General features: G+C 38.8%; 1 protein-coding gene across 3 annotated transcripts in view; it reads right to left on the bottom strand.

Annotated features, from left to right (window-relative positions):
* Nucleotides 1-20624, bottom strand: part of LOC132394191 (tudor domain-containing protein 7-like) — a 137687-nt gene that overhangs the window by 59064 nt on the left and 57999 nt on the right. For all 3 annotated transcript variants that reach the window (XM_059970033.1, XM_059970031.1, XM_059970034.1), the window contains one exon: nt 12712-12932. In XM_059970033.1, coding sequence (XP_059826016.1) covers nt 12712-12932 — 221 coding nt within the window. The remainder of the gene's footprint in view (nt 1-12711; nt 12933-20624) is intronic.

Here is a 20624-nt window from a genome sequence, read left to right as displayed (position 1 = left end):
CTTTTAAGATTAATATAGTTTCATTCTTTGGACATACATTCAGCGACGAGAGAAGATATGCGAGACAAGCCAAGTTGAACGGAGATGTTGTGCTGCTGAGAGCAAACGCAGTTGTGTGTGGTGGTAACTCACCACACAGGGAGGCAGTGGTTATTATGATGTAACAAAGGGCTGGATTATTCTAGCTGTTCATAGTCACAGCAAAAAACTAGTTGAAAGATGCAAGTAAAGCCAGCAGAGTGGAGAAAGATGTTAATATCTAGTTGACAACTGACAATCAAAGATTGTAAAATTTAGTTGTCTTGAATGTTATACTCCCAATTATATAAATAAATGCTTAGTGACTTTATAGTTTATTTAACGTTACTTTCTCTTTTTACTTGAATTACCAGCTCTTGTGCTTCTGTCAGCTTCAATTTCAACCTGAGACCCATCTCTAATTGCATAGATTAATGTGGACTGCTTTCAATAGATCTATCCTACAGAAAGCCAAGTTGAGCAATAAAGCATTGATGCTAATTTGATTCTTCCAAACACCACCCATTTCTGTAGTCCAAGCGACGTGCTCAAATCAAAGTGAACCAAAAATGCTTTGGGGATCTGACTACAGCTCTTAAAGGAATGGCGAGACTATTGAATATGTTCAAGAAATCAATTGATGCACCAGTCCTTAGGAACCACAAAAATAACTCCATTTTTAAATAAAACTTGGATACACAAGAACACCACATAACTGTTTGCTTGCTGTAGCATCTCAGTACCTTAATCATGACATGTACTGGGGGAGAGAAGAATAAATACCTCTTCGCTTATGCCCTCTAAGAACTGAACTGCCAGCATAGACTTGATGGGCTGAATGGTCTCCTATGTCATAATAAGACATTAAGCACAAAGCACAACCTGATAGAGAGAACCAAATGAACAAGTCTAAATATTCCTTGCCACACCACCATTATGATATTCCTAAATAATTCCACAATCTACCCATTGTTATAATCCATAAATAATCTCCAGTTAGTCAACTCTCCACACATTTTATCTCGTTTCCCTACACCTCAAAATAAACATACTAAAAATAACACATTTCACTCTAAAGTATTGCCTAAAAGGCAAGTAATAGTGACAGTATTCATTAATGTTTCGGTCTGGAACAGCTACTGCAAACTGAACCAATGTTACATCCTTAACTTTTCTCACTACAGTGCTCACCAAAGAAAATAGGCTCAGAGGCCACTTTATCAGGAACAGGAATGGAGCCTAATGAAGTCTTCTGTTGCTGCCCGAATGGTAGTGAAAAAGCATTCTACTTGCATAAACATTTACATTGCTAATAAAACTTACCCAGCCTTATTATTTGAAAACTTACCTAAAGAATAAAAAGAATGGAAAGATCAGGCAAAACATATGCTTAAAAACTAAGTTAATTAGGCCAAAGAAACAAACTCAGCAAGTCAGGCAGCATCTGTGAAGATAAAAGTATACATGACATTTTGAATTCTTGCACAAGACCTGAGAATGTGGAGAGAAGGAAGCCAATATAAAAATGTGAGGATGGGGTGAGGCCAAAAGTGGCAGGTATTAGGTAGAACCTGGGAAGAATGATGGACTGATAAAGCCAGATTTTGGCGGGGACGGGGGGAGAGAAAGATGGGTGTTGACTCAGAAGCTGGCAAATAGTAAGTGGAACACAGAAGGGTAAAAAATTGAGACAGTTGGAATGGGGTGGGGTATTAGACAAGGAGAAGAGAACAAAGTTGGAAGGTGAAGGGTGAAAGGTGAAACTAGATAAGGGAAGATGAGCAATCAGGTAAGGGGAGAAAGAAAATAAAGTAGGAAAGTAGGTGGGTGTTGGGCTGATAGAATCAGATCGGAGAGGGTATGAATTATCATAATGGAGGGTAAGAGTCTGTAAGAAGATGGAAAGGAATATAGGAATAGTTTTTACATTGTCAATGTTAGAAGATACAATGTTACAAATTGTAACAATAAACACAGAATGGAAGTCGGTAGCTCATTTATAATAAATAGCTGGCCCACTGAAAGCCGACGCTGTCCAAGTTTAAAAGTTTACAAAAAGTGAAAAATTTTCTTTGTGGTACTATATTTCCTTATACCCTTCATTAAATAAAAATGTGATTTTTCAATTTTCATTCTAAATACTCATAGTATACACATAGCAAAAAAAAATTTCAAGTGCTGTGCAGTTTTCAGGCCATGTAAAAATTTCCTGTTCAATGCAATGGTTGGTCTGCACAGCTGTTTAAAAAAAAAATCAGTGGGAACATTGTCACTGACAGCTTGTTCCACACTCTCCACATTCTGAGTGAAGGGGTCATGGTCCCTTTAAATATTTCACCTTTCACCCTTAACCTATGTCCTCTAGGTCTAGTCTCACTCAACCTCAATGGAAAAAGCTTGCCCGTATTTGTCCTATCTATACCCCTCTATCTTACAAATCTATCAAATAGCCCCTCAATCTCCTATGCGTCAAGAGAATAAAGTCCTAACCTATTCAACCTTTCCCTATAACTCAGGTCTTCAAGTCCCACCAACACCCTTATAAATTGTCTCTGTACGCTTTCAAACTTTTTGATATTTTACCCGAACAGAGGTGACCAGAACTACACAGTACTCCAAATTAGGCCTCATCAACGTTTTATACAACTTCAACAACACCCCAACAGCTGCACTCAATACTCTGATTTATGAAGGCCAATATGCCAAAAGCTCTCTTTGTGACCCTACCTACCCGTGACACTACTTTCAGAGAATTATTTTATTTATCTATTTAGGAGATACAGCTTGGAATAGGCCATTGCAGCTGCACCATCTCAGCAGCCCCTGATTAATACTAATCATGGGACAATTTGCATTGAGCAATTAACCTACCTGTGGGAGGAAACTGAAGCACCCAGGGAAACCAATGCATTCTCTGGGGAGGACATATAGACAACGCCAGAAATGAACTCCAAATTCTGTCGCTCCGAGCTGTATTAGCATTGCACTAACCATTACACTGCCGTACTGCTGTATTCCCAGATCCCCCTGTTCTACTGTACTCCTTACTGCCTGACTATTCATTGTTGAAGTCCTGCACTGGTTTGTCCTCTCTCAGTGCAACACTTCACACATGTTTACGTCAAATTCCATCTGCCATTTCTCAGCCCATTTTTCTAGCTGGTCCAGGTCCTGCTGTCAGCTTTGATAGCCTTCCTCGCTGCCCGCTCCACCCCCAGTCTTGGTGTCATTCGCAAATTTGCAGATGCAGTTTATCAGATTACCATCCAGATCACTGATAGAAATGACAAACAATGGCCCCAACACCAATCCCTGTGGCACACTGCTAATCACAGGCCTCCAGTCAGAAAGGCAACCATCTGAAATTTTTCAAATGGTGCAAGTTGATTCATCTACTACTCAACATCAAATTAGATAAAGAAGATGGTGAAGGATTTTAGGAAGACTAATTCTACACTGGACCCTGTACTATAGATAGTGAGGACATGGATGTGGTGAGAACCTACAAGTATCTGGGGGTTGCACCTGGATAACAGACCAACACAGAGGCTGTGAACAAAGGCCAGAGTCACCTCTACTTCCTGAGGAGACTGAGGTCTTTTAGAGTATGCAGGCCTCTCCGTCACATATTCTACCAGTTTGAAGTCACCAGTACAAACTTCTATGCAGTGGTGTGATGGGGCAATGACATTAACATGGGCAATGCCATGTGGTAGAACAAAGGACCCTATGGAAAATCCTGGTAATTTTGGACAATGCTTCCCATCATCTGTGTGCCATTTTGGCTGAAAAAGGAGCACTTTTAGTAATAGACTAAGACAACTGTGTTGCTCCAAACAGTGCTAAATGAGGTCATTCTTATCCTTTGCCATTAAGCTCGAAAAGGAGTCAACCTACAACCGGGAAAGTGATGACCCCCTCCTGTTAGATTGAGGTAATTATTTTTTATTCTTTCTTACTTCTAATATTTGTATATCTGTGGATTTGTAATGCTACTGTGACACTGTAATTTCCTTTGGGATCAATAAAGTATCTACCTACTGCTAGACACTCTGGCTTCTCCCAGCAAGCCACTGTCAAATCCAAGGTACTACCTCATCCTGAATGCCAAGCAACCTATGACTGCAAGAGAAAGTGCCATGGGATGGAATGAGCACCTGGAGAGTCAAGGTGTGGTCTCTGTGGAAAGCAGAAAAAGGGAGAGGCGTGGAGATGATGGGAAGGTGGTGAGAAAGCCGAAAGGATAATATGCTGGATGTAGGATCCAGGATCCAGTGGGGTGAAAGTCAAGAACTACTTATGCACATCATTCCTCCCTTTCACGTCTGCGTACTGGCCATCTCCCCTCTACACCATATCCTAATGCAGGGTCTCAACTCAAAACACTGACCACACTGTTGCCTCCACAGATGCTGCCTGACCACCTGACTTCTTCCAGCCATTTTGTTTTGCTCCAGGTTGCGGTCTCATGCTTTCAAGTTATTCAGTCCAAATGAAGACACCATATCAAAATCTTAAGAGTACAGCTGACATTTCGGGCTGAAACCCTTCAGCAGAGTCCGAAGGGTTTTGGCCCGAAATGTCTTCTGTACTCTTCCATAGATGCTGTCTGACCTGCTGGGTTCCTCCAGCATTTTGTGTGTGTTGCTTGGAATTCCAGCGTCTGCAGATTTTCTCCTGTTGTGAAATCTTAACTTCATTTCCATTAACATAGCTTGGCCAGTTGAGTGTTTCTATCACTTCCGGAATTTGGTTTTAGATCATATCTCCTTCAAATCAACGGATCTGTCAGGAACTTTTAGAGACAGGATTAGCCAGATAACGGAGAAAAAAATCTGCATTAGAAGATGACAGAACATTTCTTGGACTAAACATATTTAACCGTTAATACCTTATATGGAACACTTTTCTTTCAAGTACAGAAATTCCACCTCTCTCCTTTTGTTTACCTTTTCACTTTCCTAACAGGAAACTAATTGCTTACCATCAAGCCCCCATCTTAGTTATGGGATGAACTTCCAAAAATATGCAGAATTACAAAATTATGAAAAAGTAATATTTCCATTTTATTAGTTGTGGTAGATTGCAATAGTCAGTAAAGGGGCCAGAGTACCGGGAGGAACATTAATGACCTTTTGAAACATTGGCCCAGGTGATCACACACAGCAATGTCACAGGTAAGGTACTACCACCCCCCCCCCACCAAACCAACGTGTGCTAATGGCTTCAGTTCCAGCCTTTTCCATATTGAGAGTAAACATCTGCAGTTTTTTTTTGCTTATATTGTAACAAATGACCTTGTGGTTTCCTTTTTACTGTGATCTTGCAGGTTTAAAAAGATTTTAAAATTAACCTTGTACCTCAGTTCTCCACATTCTCTGTCCTTGCTTCTTTTCCCCTCCCTTCTGATGTCACTTCACCTTCTTTGTGTAGAGTATTATGGACTTGTATCTTTTTAGTATCTTAGTTAAAAACTTACTACCCAAACCCTAGCTGCAGTCACATGCAAGTGCGATCCCAATCCTCCCCTGAAATTGACATTCTTGCAGTTTCAGTGTCTATAAGCAGATAATGAAGATATTACTAATATCTTTTGTTTTCCCCTTACCCATAGAATACAGATTTATCCCGATACATTTAACTGTAGAATCATTGCAAAGATGAGGCAATTTATCAGTGACCGGGAATTTCAATTCAAACTAGCATGGTCTATTTGGCAGAACAACACAATGGATAAATTTGCTAAATCATTGGACTCCTGCATATCTACTCCAGCCAATTTTAGCACTGCATCGGGAGCTTTCCATTTTCTCAGGGGTTTTTTTGCTAAAATATTACAATATCATGAAAAGGTTAATATATAGCACTTTTCCTTACAGTGTATAAGTACTGAAGCTTCTGAAGAAATGAAAACATTTAAAACTGAAATGGCTCCCTGAAGCAGAGATCAGGTTTAAAATGTAGAAGAAAAAAAATCAATGACAAAGACTTGCTAAATATAAATGAAGTAACCAAACAAATGCAAAGGTAATGGAAATGAATCTGCATGTAACTAAGCACAAAAATTTACCAGATGGATTAATAGTCCTTTTTAAACGCAGATGCAGTAGCAGAATATACTTCAGCCATTAGGGTGTAGGCAGCTGAAACAGTGATACAATATACTAAAAGCCAATTGCTATTTTTTTAAACCTATTACATATTTACCTAATGGTGAAGAAAAACTTGGATTTAGCCTGTTTTACAAAAAGGTGGTGACTAAAAACAATGGTTGAGCTAAATTATCCAAATTAGTATACCATTGTTTTCTAAAGTACATATGAAAAATACTTGCTTTTTTAAAAAAAACTGAGAATGAACTCTTATGGAAAATTGCCAGAAAAGTCTTCATCACATGTGATTATGATTTAAAGCTATCATGGGTAAAACCACGTTTAAAATACCATTAACACACCCATCATCCACACCCAAACATGTTACAATAGTTTGTCAACTCACCACACTAAAAAAATATGTAGCCATTGTTTACAGAGTTCATACACTTTCAGCAAGATTCTGCATTCACAGTGCTACAATGCAGGTTTTGTTATAATCGATTGCCTTAAATTCTCTCGTCAATCACTGTGACGTAGTTTTTGCACACAGCACAGTTAAAGGCAAAATTGCAATGCCTGCTGGAAATCTGCTCAAATGAAATACTTGCTCACAATACTTCAGCACAAGAGTTTCCTTAACTGGACATCTACAAAATCATTGGTGAATGCCACTCTAAAATCAAAAATAAAATTAAAATATGTATAATAAAGTAATAGGATGATGCAGGAAGAAGAATTAGTTCAACTGCTAAAGCTCAGAGGGGACAGCAGGTGAGATAAACAACATTTGTAAAAATCTAGTTTTAATGGAGTTAATATTATTGGGCTTTATACTGCTTTTCTGTATTACAGCTATTTGCTGGATGAATTCTAAAAGTTTATAAAAACAAGAATAGTATTGTTCTATAAAATGTGTATTTGGGGGGGGGGGGGAATGGGAGCATCTATAATTATTTGAATATATAGGGTAGGAAGCCAGCTTTGTGAACTATGACAACCTTCTTTGGAGCATAGAAAGTTGAGGGGGGGCTTGATAGAGGTATTTAAAATAGCGAAGGGGATAGATCGAGTTGACGTGGATAGGCTTTTTCTATTGAGAGTTGGGGAGATTCAAACAAGAGGACATGAGTTGAGAGTTAGGGGGCAAAAGTTTAAGGGTAACACAAGGGGGAATTACTTTACTCAGAGAGTGGCAGCTGTGTGGAATGAGCTTCCAGTAGAAGTGGTAGAGGCAGGTTCGGTATTGTCACTTAAAGTAAAATTAGATAGGTATATGGACAGGAAAGGAATGAAGGGTTATGGCTGAGTGCGGGCCAGTGGGACTAGGTGAGTGTAAGCATTAGCACGGACTAGAAGGGCCAAGATGGCCTGTTTCTGTGCTGTAATTGTTATATGGTTATAACCTCAAGGGCAAAGTAGCTCCAAGGAAACAAGTCTGAATAAATGACAGTACTGGGAGCGGAGAAGAACTTGCATGCAATGGTCTTCATTAAGGCTGCTACCTTTGTTTGACTCCGTCATAGGCACAGCAATATCTTTTAGCATCAAGGGATTTGGGTTAATGGAAGTAAATGAGGCAAAGATAAAAGACAAATGCTGATCTTGCCCATTGGTAGTACAAGTGCAAAGCCCACTGTTGATTCTATTGTCTTTCTTTTATCTTTGAAAATGCTGTTGAAGAAACCTTCATAAGTTTCTGCAATGTACTTTGTAGATAAATCAAGTGTACCACAGCAAATAATAATTCACGGGAGATAACCTGGGGGCAGCTCAGTAGTGTAGAAGTTAGCTTAACACTATTACAGCGCCAGCACTTGGGTCCCATTCCGCCGCTGCCTGTAAGGAGTTTGTATGCTCTCCACTTGACTGTGTGGGCTTCCTCTGGTACTCCAGTTTCATTACACATTCCCTATGTGAAAGGGTTAACTGGTTACATTGGGCCTGGGGGTCAGTGACCCATACTGTATCTTTTTTAAAAAATATAAGATTTGTTGATGAGGCAACTAAGCAGGAGGTTTTATCCTCGGTGATGGTACAGTGATCATTAACTTCCGAGTAACGCAGAGACATCAACCAAAATCCAAATCCGATTGTGGCAACTATGGAGCTTAAATTTGAAACTTGTGACCATCGTTTGTGACCACCACCAAAAAAAAAAGCTATTGCATTTTCTTAAAAGCCTATCTGGTTCACCTGGTCTGCAATCTAAACCAACCACAAGTGGTTGACTCTTGAAAACTCCCTTTGAAATAGCAATCTGCATAACCAATCAGATCCTGAAAAATAAACACATCAAGGTACAAATGCGGGAGGTGTGCCGATCCAAGCAAGTGGAGAATATGCAACCATACTCCTGACTTATACGAAAACAGCAACAAGCACAATTGCAGTTACCGCATTCACTTGAAAACTTTTGTGCTTGCAATATTTAACTATGATATTTTGTTACATTAGCTACTGATCATGTAGTTCACAATCCTACTGGGAGACCATATAAGAAAATTGGTATAACTGGTCCCACCTAAATTTTACTCTTAAGAGTGATATCTGCAGCAGTTTCAACGTAATAATCTGGCGGAAAGCCTGTGCAGTTAACATTGGAAGAATTCTTCCATTCTTGCAATGTAAACCCACTGTTCAATTTGAATAAATACATTAGTGCCATAGCAGAAAATGATGTAACAAAGGAATGGAATGTGGGAGTAATGTAACAGTCATCTATTCTGTTGTGGAAACTGAAAAAAGCTGAGAAACACCATTAGATAGCCTTGTTAATAATAGGCACACAAGATCTACATCCCACCAAATTGGTAATCATGGAGAATTTAGACAAATCTGTAGATTCAGATTACCTTTGTATGTACAGGTGTCTCCCCTTTACAAAGGTAGACCATTCCTATGAAGCCTTCCTTAAGCCGAAATGACGTAAAGTGATGAACCATTAACTTAACTGGGAAAAATTTTTGTAAAAGCGAAAATCCTCTTTGTAATGCGAAAGCAGGTTACTAATGTAGGTCTTTTGTAAAAGCGAAGAGGTGCAATGCAAACATTCGAAAAGCAGGGGACACCTGTATAGCAATCTGCAACAGGACAGTCATTAGCTAACAGTAACAATGTTGACTAAATATTGTCGTGCCCAATTTCAACACACACATACACACACACACACACACACACACACACACACACACACAAAATGTTGGAGGAACTCAACAGGTCAGGCAGCACCTACGGAAATGAATAAACAGTCGCCATTTCAGGCCAAGATGCTTTTTCAGGACCATTTCAGTTCACATCAATTCTACCTGAGTTAGAACACTGCATTGCAGCCTCACCAGAAAAACAAGTAATCTTAACTTGTATAATGGTCCTGTGAGAGAATAAAACAAAAATAAAATTGTCTGTCTGGCCATACAGAGGAATGATGAAGGTCCCATTCCTCACACTAAATGATGGTTCAATTCTCACTTCATGTACATGACTGTGAAAAAAAGTTCAAAAGTATGCAAATACACTTGTGTTAAATTTAAATAATTTGAGGCAAAAGTAAGTTTGAAAATTCAGAAGCAAATTAGTTAGGGACATATCATTAATGAGATCAAGGATTATCTAAACATTAGAATGTAATTGCCTCGATTCATATGCTCTGCTTACAAGTCTACGTATCCTTCAATACTGCAAATTTATTTTTGTTCTTCCATTCCAATAAATTGATAGCTTAGAGATTTTAAAAAAATAGCATCTCAGTATTATATTCAAATAAAACATACAAATCTCACTCTTATAATTTAAATGTAAGAAGGGTGAAAACTACCTCAAAACAGGGCTTTTTAAAAGTAAACACAAAGTGCACTGCAGATGCTGTGGTCAAATCAAGACGTACAAAAATGCTGGATGAACTCAGCAGGTCGGGCAGCATCCGTTGACAACAGCATCTCAACGGATGCTGCCCGACCTGCTAAGTTCATCCAGCTTTTTTGTACGTCTTTTTAAAAGTATGTCTTTGGGCATTATTGTTGTATTAAGATTTAAACCACTCTTTCCCACCATATAGGAAGCTTTTTAAAAAATACATAAAACATCAAAATATCAATACATATTTTAACTGAGGGATTCTCTGGAAATGCTGTGTAGTAAACTTGTATATTTTCTTCAGATGTGCCAAACAAGAATGAATGGTTATAAAAGATTTCTAGATTTACCCAATCTGTAAAGTCGCAAGTATTCTGCTAATAAACCAAATAGAATCACTGTTTTTTTTTTAAAAAGGCAAAGAAATGTTACTTACAAGGTGTCTCTTTTGTTGTCAAAGTCCTAGGAAAGATTCTATTTTATTGTACTAAATTGGAACTCAAGACGTTCTGATCTATTGGCAATATAGTAAATCACTTATCATCTGGCAGCCTTGGGACACGGCTAGCACAATATTAACAGATTTTTCCACACCATTGTATACCACTCCCATTGTTAAAAAGCAACTTTTATTTCACTCTTTTTGTAATGTTTATTATACACTATTGTGTAATGTGTACTGAACCTGGTGAATTAACAGAGATTGGGAAATAGACCAACACTTCCAACACCAACTCTATCCAGAGACCTCTCCACGTTCCTGACTCAGTTGCACTCTTAACCCTTTGCTCTAGCAGCACAATCACTTGCACTCTGGACCCACAGCTCACATTCCAGGCCAATGAATGAACGAGATGCTAAACCATCAGAACAATCAGGTCCCAGATTAGTTTTACTGTTCTCAATATGAAAAGCACAAGCTTTGTGTTTTTAAACCACTAATTAATTAATGGTTGCTTAAAGCTACAGAAGATTTTAGATTAAATGGAACATTGGGCAGAGCACTGGGAAATGACATTTAACCCAAACAAATATGAAGAGATCCATTCTGGGAAATCAGATAGAGATAAGGCAGGTAAGTAAAGAAATTGTAGGGAACTAAAGAATGTTAATGAACAGGAAGGCCTTGAGATTCAAATTCATAGTTCTCTGAAAGTGGCTGAAGGTGGCATACACCATGCTTGCATTCTTTAACAAAGACACAGAACATAACAGTACAGCCTTCTGGCCCATGATGTGCTGACCTTTTAACCTACTCCAAAATCAATCAATCCCTTCTTTCCAACATGGCTCTCCCTCCTGCTTAGCACTACACAGAATATAAAAGTTGGACGTCACATTGTAACTTTACAATACAATGGTTATGCTGCTCTTGGGGAGTATTATGTGCACCATACTGCAAGACTAGAGATGAGGTTTATTTCTCACAAGTGCATCCAAAACATACAGAGAAATGCATCGTTTACGTCAATGATCAACACACTCTGAAGATAGTGCAGCTGTTGCCATGTTCATGACACCAAACTACATGCCCACATCTAATTAACCCAGAGCACCCAGAGGAATCCCACACAATCACAGAGAGAACGTACAAACTCATTATGGACAGCAGTGGGAATAGAAACCCGACTGCTGGCACTGTAAAGCATTACACTAACCACTACATTACCATGCAAAGAAAATTCACTATGACCACTTAGCTTGTGGAGAGAGACTGGATATGTTGGACCTACTATATCTACCCTGGACCTAACACATCCAAGATTTGAAGGGGCACCTTTTCATTTTACACAAAATGATTGATACCATTAATACTGAGGAACTGGAATCAAATACTATCACTTTATTTAAGAACCATTTAGACATGCTTGATTTGGCAGGCAGAAGGCAGGAACCCAAAGCAAGCACTTAGAAGTAGTGCAGATGAGAAAAAAGATCTCTTTCTGTGCTGTACAACTCTGATTAAGGCCCCTACACCCAAATAATAAATTGGCAAGTTTTTATTAAAAGAATGTTTGAGATACTCAATTACAAATATTTTATAATGTCAACTATGTATCTTAAGTATGGATATTATGCACCATAAATTAGGCCATCTCACATCTGTCGACACAACAGGCCTTGAGGTCACAGGTGGTATTGAGGATGAGCAGTGGGGATAGAGAAATAAACCAGTTCAGCGGGGAAAGGCATGACACAATATTGAATACACTCATGATATTTATTACCATTAGCACTTGAGTAAATTATAAGTTTTTAAAAAGACACTAATAGAATCTCAAAAGAAATATACAAACTTTTTTAAAAAATACTATCAACTTCTACCAGATATGAAAAGGAGAAAAGTGCCCTTTAAAGCAGTAATTTACACTAAAATTATATTTACAAACTGATCACAGACCTATAAAAACTATTCCAATAAACAAGTCCAAAAAAACTATTCCAATAAACATTAAGCTGAAATGATTGACTGATAGCAGTGCATATTTCCCAGTTAGGTACTCATGAATTACAGTGGTGACATAAAAAAACCTATTATTAAGTCTGCAATTCAAGATTATGCACAGCTTTTAATTCTTCTCTCCACCCCCACACCCCCCCCCCCCCCGCAGCCCAAAACATGGTAGGATAGTAGATGGACAAGAAAGTAGTAGCTTGAGGAGCAAAAAAAAGTTAACCAAATCTGGAAATATCATTCAAAATTCTCTTTTGGAATAATGAGGCTGGTATTATAATACCCACTCACTGTGCACACATGGGTCCAATGTTCTAACTGCTTTAAAACTTCTTGCTGGAGATCCTCATTGAACATTTTTCTGTACAACTGTGGCAGTTTTGAGAACCAAATTCCATTGGTATATTTGCATAAGATTTCCTTCAGTCGCGACTGCACCAACTCACTATTGTAGTTTGACTGAAGAGCAGATGAATCATATTTTTGCGTATCCACGGTATTGCTCCAAACAACTACAAATTTGAAAAAGAGAGTTTATCAAAACCAAAAATCACAAGACCAATGATAAGGGTCTTTATAATTAATAGTCTTATTGAATATTAATCATGTTGAACTACTGGAACTTACTATTTTTCTGGTTGGGCAAAGAGCAGACCTTGATTACCAGTCTATACTAATAAGTCCCAATTCTGCAGGGATCAAGTAATAACTTGGGCAATTGTAACTGAGGCTTTACATATGCTGCTTTATTGGTCAACTTCTTAAAGCTGTAGAACTTGACACAAAGTGTAGATCTGAAGAAATTGCCAAAATCTACCGATCCAAACGTAAACTATAAGGTTCAATGTATGTAGCATCAATTCAATGAACCTTTCAAATCTCAACCTCACTTTCATTCAGAAAGTGCAAAGAGTTTGGCTTTAATGTAAATTACTAAACACATCATTATACATTTATGTTAAGGGCATGATTGCCACCCCACTAACCAAAAATATTATGATTACAATGAAATGAGAAAATAGTCACACAAGAGAGCTAAAGGATTAATGTTGAACCCAAGGAAAAATTAGGAGCAACCAAATGTGTAAACAAGCAGCAGAATTTTACGTAGAATCTAAAGGACCTCTAACAAAGTGGAAAGGGTAGAGCATATTCTAAGCTTGGAGCCTAGATATAGATGTATGTAGGCAGACAGGCAGATGTAAATGATGCAAACTGAGGGATAAGCAGATAGAGATGTTGGTCCTTCAAGCTGAGAAAGAACCACAATCCAGTTCTAATGCTGCTGTATTGTTGCCTTTTCTCAATGAGACTTTTAGTAGGTGAGAGGTCCAAATGGTGCCTTGAAAAACAAAGAGTTAACTCCCCGCCACTTTGCCCATTCTCTTGGACAGTATTTATCTTACTGAACATTCCTCAAACTAGACATTCAAACTGTTGTTCGTAGCAGAAAACTATGCACAAAGTGGCTGCCATACTTCTTATGGTAGTTTTAAAATTTGAAAACTTCATTGGCTTTCAAGTGAATTAGCACACCATGAAGTCTGTGAAATACTTCATATAAAGCAGGAGTTCCCAACCTTTTGTTTATGCCATGGACCAATACCATTAAGCAAGGGAGTCTGAGGGAACCCAGATTGGGAACCTGATATAAAGTGTAATGTTCTCCAAAAGATTAGTGACATTTAGTCAAGACTGAATGGATTAAAATGAGGATTTTGGAAAAATTTATTTAGCATGGAAGACAGAAAACCTGGTACAATATTCAAACGAGTCTGGAAAGGCCAGGCATTGGTTATGATTAATGAATCAAACTAGACTGTCTTTTTTATTGTTATATTAACACATCTAATATCCCATTCATATCAACAATACTTGTACATTAGAGCAGGTGTGCAGATAGAGCAGTATCATTCATTTTTTTCTGTTTAATTTCACAAGTACAAGACGGAAGATCTGCAAGGTTGAAGGTGGAATTTAAACAATGAGTATTAAACAATAAGGCCACCTGCTTAGCATTAGCCAAAAGAAAGCAGAATGTGACAAAAAAAATTCACAAAATAATGAAAATGTTCTTAAATTTCCATGAAAATGACTTCATCTGAAAAAATCTGGGCAAGGAATTGAGCAGAATATAAAAGTAGTTGAAAGAAACAAGGAACATTGAGTGCAGCTAAAACAAGCAATAGGAAAAAATATATAAGACTGAAGGACTTGGAAATTCACTGATACCACAGCCATCGACAAACTCTAAATGTGATGATTCTTGGGTACGTTCACTTTCTAAGGTAGTTATTCTGACTCCACAATTGACAAAGATATTCATCATTATATATTAAGAATGCTGGGAACTCTAACTCTATTATGATGACCAAGTCAATTTAATATCCTATGTGAGTTTCAACAAAAATATGGCTGACATCGGGTTATGCTAGAGTAGAACTTGACTGACGACCTTGTTTCAGGAACAGATTCCATTGGGCAGTGAGAGAATTCAATAATCATGATATGCAGTCAACTGATTGTCAAAGCTAATGGTTTTGGTCCTCCTGAAATTTAAATGAAGGAAGTAGGTGTGCAAGATGATCGTGTGGATCGCCAGAGGCTTTTTCCCAGGGCTGAAATGGCTAACATGAAGAGGCATAGTTTTAAGGTGATTTAAATAGGTACCGAGGGGATGTCAGGGGGAAGTTTTTCCCACACAGAGAATGGTGGGTGTGTGGAATGCACTGCCGCCAGCGGTAGTGGAAGCAGATACAATAGGGTCGTTTAAGAATTTCTTAAGATTGGTACATGGAGCTTAGAAAAATGGAGGGTTATGCGCTAGGGAAATTCTAAGCAGTTTCTAGAGTAGGTTATGGGGTCAGCACAACATTATGGGCCAAAAGGCCTGAAATGTGCTGTAAATTTCTATGTTCTATGAAATAAAAACTGACAGGCATTCCCACTGAGATGGTAAGTGCAAGAAGGGAAAAGGGCTTAAGAAAAGTGAAGACACAGATGATCTTGGTTGAAAAAAATATAAATCCCAATTCCATGACTTCAGAGGTTCACTTCCAGCTCTTCAAAGTACAGATCCACAAGGTAACCTATTCGTCATAGCCACCAACCCAAGAAAGAACCATTTATTCTAACTTTTTTCTATTAACTAAATCAATCTACATCAATTCCATATACTCAAACCTTAGTTATCCACTACGTAACTGTATTCTAAGCATTCAGAAATTCCAAACACCAACTTACATTGATTCTTCCTACTGGATCCATCAAGACTCCAAACATTTTAATTGAATACATGTTTCCTTTCAGATATCCATGTTGACTCTGCTCATTGATGTTACTAGTTTCGTAATCATCTCGATATCATTTATATTATAGACTTCAGCTACCAGACTAATACAGTAAATGAGTAGCTTTCCCTTCCAAATAATTGTTACTTCTGATATGTAAAAATTAAAAAGCTCTGAATTTCAGAATCAACTCCACAGCTCTCTCAAAAGTCTGAAATGAAGCTCATCAGGTCCTTAGGATCTATCAGCTTTGGCTTGGAGTTCCACATGAGTACTCTTCTAATAATACTACATTTTTTTTATTACTTCCTCAGTAGGAGAACCTTCGTTGTTCATTATTTTTAGGAGGCTGTATCCAAGAAGACACAAGTATTTACTTCCAAATATCAATTGTAAAAACACCACATTTAATCAACAAAGGAGGCATTCACAACAACATCCTGAATACGGTTTACCAAAACATCAGCACTTACGCGGTTGAAATATGAGCTACACATTTCTTTAACGCTGAATTAACTTGGGCAAACTTCCCAAACATTGTTGATAACAATTTTACAGCTATTTACAAACAAAAGCTGAGGACTATGCAGTGCTAATCTATGGAAATTCCTTGTTGAACTGAAGCCTCTCAACTCAAATTTAACAAGATACTCTGAAACCTTTTGTAAAGAGGGTTTCTTCTTTTTGTTAACTAGCAGGAATGCTAATTTACTGATAACCAGAATGGTATTCCTTTGTAAACCAAATGGAGATTAATGTTCTTTCTTCTGAGTCTGTAAGCTTTTGTTGACGGGGGTTTTTGGGCAGATCGGCGCGAGGGGGTCGAGAGAGAGGACGCAATGCTCTAAGCTGGGCGAGGATCGTCCGAGGCCGGGAGATTCTCCGGGGGGGGGGGGGGGGGGATGAAGCTAGATGTGCTTGGTTGACCACTCGGAGGGTCCTGAGCTGTTTGGAGAATAGAGGAGTTGGGAGGGTCCTGAGCTGCGAGTCGAGGAGTTCGGAGGGGATCGAATGGTGGCCAGAAGACTTCAGTAATTGAGCTCCAACGGTTGTGCACGAAGTGGTTTGGACTTTGATAAGTTTGGCGCCTTTTCTTTAATTTTCTCTTCATATATACTGTATCGTTATTAATCACTTAGTTATAGTAACCTTTATAAATTGTACTCATTTAATCGCATATGGTGTACTGTCTGTTTTTGGGCGAGGTGGGGACATCACACAGCATCCACACCAGCTGATTACCCAGTTTGGCGGGGCCGAAGGCTGCTCCCCTAGACGAAATGAGCTGAGCGAGCCTGAGGCGACCCAGGGTGTTACACTTTCATCCAGTGTTTGGCCACCATGGACAATATCCTCTTATGTTAGTTTTATCTAATTTTTTTTTAATTTGCAAGCTTTGATACATCACTGAAGAGTTACAGAGAATAGGAACATCCCATGCATCAAGCTTGAGGCCTTGTCACTCAGGAACTTGTGCTATTAATTTTGTGACTATGTGTTATCATAACTAAGTGCTATGTGCTATGATTTGTACCTTAGCCCCAGAGGAACACCATTTCATTTAGCTGTATATGTGTATGGTTGAATGACAAATAAACTTAAACTTTAGCCCAACTTGCTCATACTGAGCAAGTTGCCTTGTAGCATTTGGCTCAGATACCTCTAAACCTTTCTTAGCCACATTTTTGTCCAAATGTCTTTAAAATCCTTTGTCTATACCTGCCCTATATAGGATCTCATATCTCTTATCACTACCTTGTATAGAAAAAGATGTCCCTCAGGTCTCCTTTATAAATTTTTCCCTTCCTACCCCTCTAGATTTTTATTCTGCTACTCTGGGGAAAAAGACCATCTAGCCTTTCTATGCATCTCTCAGCCTCCTTCACTCTTGGCAAAACAAGTGCCAAGCTGTTATCTGCTCTTTAACGCTCAAGCACTCCAGTCCTGGTAACATCCTTGTGAGCCTTTTCAGCACCATTTCCAGCTTCATCACATCCTTCCTATGGCCAGGCAACCAGAACTGCACACGTTATATAACTGCACAAGAAGAGCTTTAAAAATACCGAGGCACTTCAGAGTTAATTTAATAGTTGAAATTGCTAACAGTGAATTTTTACCAATAATTTAGAGCCGCAAACGGGTGTCACTGTAGCTCAGCAGTTAGCACGACATCTATCACATCTCGGAGCTTTGGAGTTCAGAGTTCAATTCCAACTCTGCCTGTAAGGAGCCTGTAGGTGCTCCTCGTGGAATGCGTGGGTTTTCTCCAGATGCTCTGGTTTCCTCCCACAGTCCAGAGACATTCTGGTTAGTAGGTTAATTGGTTACTGTAAATTGGCCCACGATTAGGTTGGGGTTAAATCAAGGGTTTGTCGGGGTTGCCTGCGGCACAGTTCAAAGGGCCAGAAGTGCCCATTCTGCACTGTTCTCCAAATTGAAAAAAAACACACAAAATAATGAATTCAGCACCACACATTGCTTTCCTAGCATGGCGGCTAGGAAACTTAAATTCAATCCATTAATGAATAAGGAATTAAATTAGCTACAATGATGGTATCATAAAGCCTTCACACTGGTGCAAAACCCATTTATTTTAATGTTCCTGAGAAAAGAAGGTATTCTATTCCAAGTCAGATTATCCCATACATCACTCTATATTAGTTCAGAATACCACTCATTTGCACCAAACCAAAAAGAAAATAAAACCCTAAGCATCAAACATGGACAAAGACTTTACTCAAACATATCAACTCAGCAAAATTAAAGTCACTAAACATCTGGAGGGCTGTTGAGTAATTGGGAAAGGTGCCCTGCAGACTTGTCATATAGTGAAGCAGACAAGTGATTGCCAATGCTGGAGCAACAACAATCTGTCGGAAGACCTGAACAGATCAAGCAGCATTTGTGGGGTGACGGGCGGAAGGGATTCTCAACATTTTGGGTGGAAACTACATCACCACTAAGAGTGGAGAAGAAAGAAAATGATTATAAAGCGGGGAAGTGGTGAAAGAAGAGCCAGTAGGTGATTGGTACACTGAAGAGGGGTGAAAGATGATGGGCAGATCAAGCTATGCAGGGGAGAGGAAGAAGTAGAGTTGGGTGACAGGCAAGCAGATGACAGATGAAGGTAGACAAAAATAAAGAAAGATGAAGCTAGATAGTAGGGAGGAAAGAGAAAAGATTGGAACAGTGAGGAAGGTGATGAACAAGTTATCAGTGTTGGATCTGATAGATTAGGAAGGGAACCATTAGGTTTCAATTGCCCGTTACCTCTCCTCTAACAGTGCAATACAGGAAGACGCAATTCGGCCAATTTTGCCCGCACTGACAACTAACTAATCAGATCTGGCTGCACCTGGCCCAGATTCCTCCAACTCTTTCCTTTCTATGCATGTGTCTAAATGCCCCAGAAATATTGTAATTGTATCACCAATTTCCTCTCTTTGGCAGCATGATCCAGGCATCCACTACTGTTTAAAGTCACTTGGCTTGCACAACTCGTAAAACTTTCCCCTTCTCATCTTAAATCTAAGTCTCCTAGTGTCTGATGTTTCCATCCTAGGAGAAGACCTCTCAATTATATAAACTGTTCAGGGCACCCTTCAGCCTCTGTCACTTCAGGAAAACTAAAGTATTTCCTGTCTCTCCTTGTAGCTAATACACTGCCATTGAGGCAACATTCTGCTGAAAGCCTTCACATCCTTCAAAGTCTACAAATCAAGAAAGACATTACACAAACCACCAAGTGGGAGAAACATAGTCAACCAACAGTTACAACTGCATCAATCCATTATTCAATCCAAAATTCAATAGTTCACAAAATGCTATGCTTCTTGTTGTGAATAAAGTTCCATCTTCACATTGAAGATGATCTTTACTGGGCCGCATGGCACTTCCCATTACCAGAGATTCAGAACCTCAAAACATGATATCATTATGGCCTGAGGTCATTAGCCAAATTCCATTACTTTATTTCCCTATTACCCATGCAGGATCCTACCCTGCTTTAATGAGAATTGCATACCAATTGTAGTAAAACACTGCGGGACAAAAAAGGTGCCAACTGAAAAATAATCCTGCTGGCCAGGAAAGGAAATTATTGGAAAAATCATCTGAAAGTCCCTGCCATTTAGAAGAAAGGAGGACAAGGAGACTACAGGAAGGCTTGGCCCAGTGGCCTGTAGGAAACAGAATCAGTTAAATAGCTGATTTAGCCCTCAGTAAAAAAGAAACCAATAAACTCCTAATTTTTAAAATTTGTTGGACACAGGGATAAAACAAAAAGTATGTGGATTTATCTTAATGTTGTGACCATCTTAATTAGTCACGAGGGGTATCTGACAGCAATTCAAGCGGTTATAGAGTACTTATAGATAGATTAAAAGCTTCTCCGATTGATGATTACTGTGTTCTCTCCATACAAGTATCAGACTCTTCAACCCATCATGTTGTGCTGACCTTTTAATTTACTGTAAGATCAACCGAACCATTCTTTCCCACAATCCTTTCTACAAACTCATTCTATCAAAATAAGGAATGTATTTCAATTATTCAACCATATCAGGTCTTCATAAGTGGTCAAATTCTCGTCACTGCCAGAATGTATTGGGTTCGATTCCAATCCCAGGAAACCTACGGTGACCAGTCAGTGTTGTATTAAACAAGTATTGAACTTTTATCACTGCCATCTTTTGTATGAAAAATTTATTGCAGGCTCTCGATGCTCTTTAGATAGATGTATCTCAGGATGATAGCATCCATCATCAGGGATACCATCATCTGGGCCTTGTCCTCATCTCAATGTTGCCATTAGGCATGAAGCAATGGAGCCTGATCAAGGTTCTACAGAAGGTTCTTCCCCTTCCATCAGGTTCTTGAACCAACCTGAGAAACTTTATCATTACCTCTGACAAT

The sequence above is a fragment of the Hypanus sabinus genome, chromosome 5 (assembly GCF_030144855.1).
Source record: "Hypanus sabinus isolate sHypSab1 chromosome 5, sHypSab1.hap1, whole genome shotgun sequence".
NCBI lineage: Eukaryota > Metazoa > Chordata > Chondrichthyes > Myliobatiformes > Dasyatidae > Hypanus > Hypanus sabinus.
Note: the sequence above shows the minus strand (reverse complement) of the source record. Positions and strands in the feature narration are given on the sequence as shown.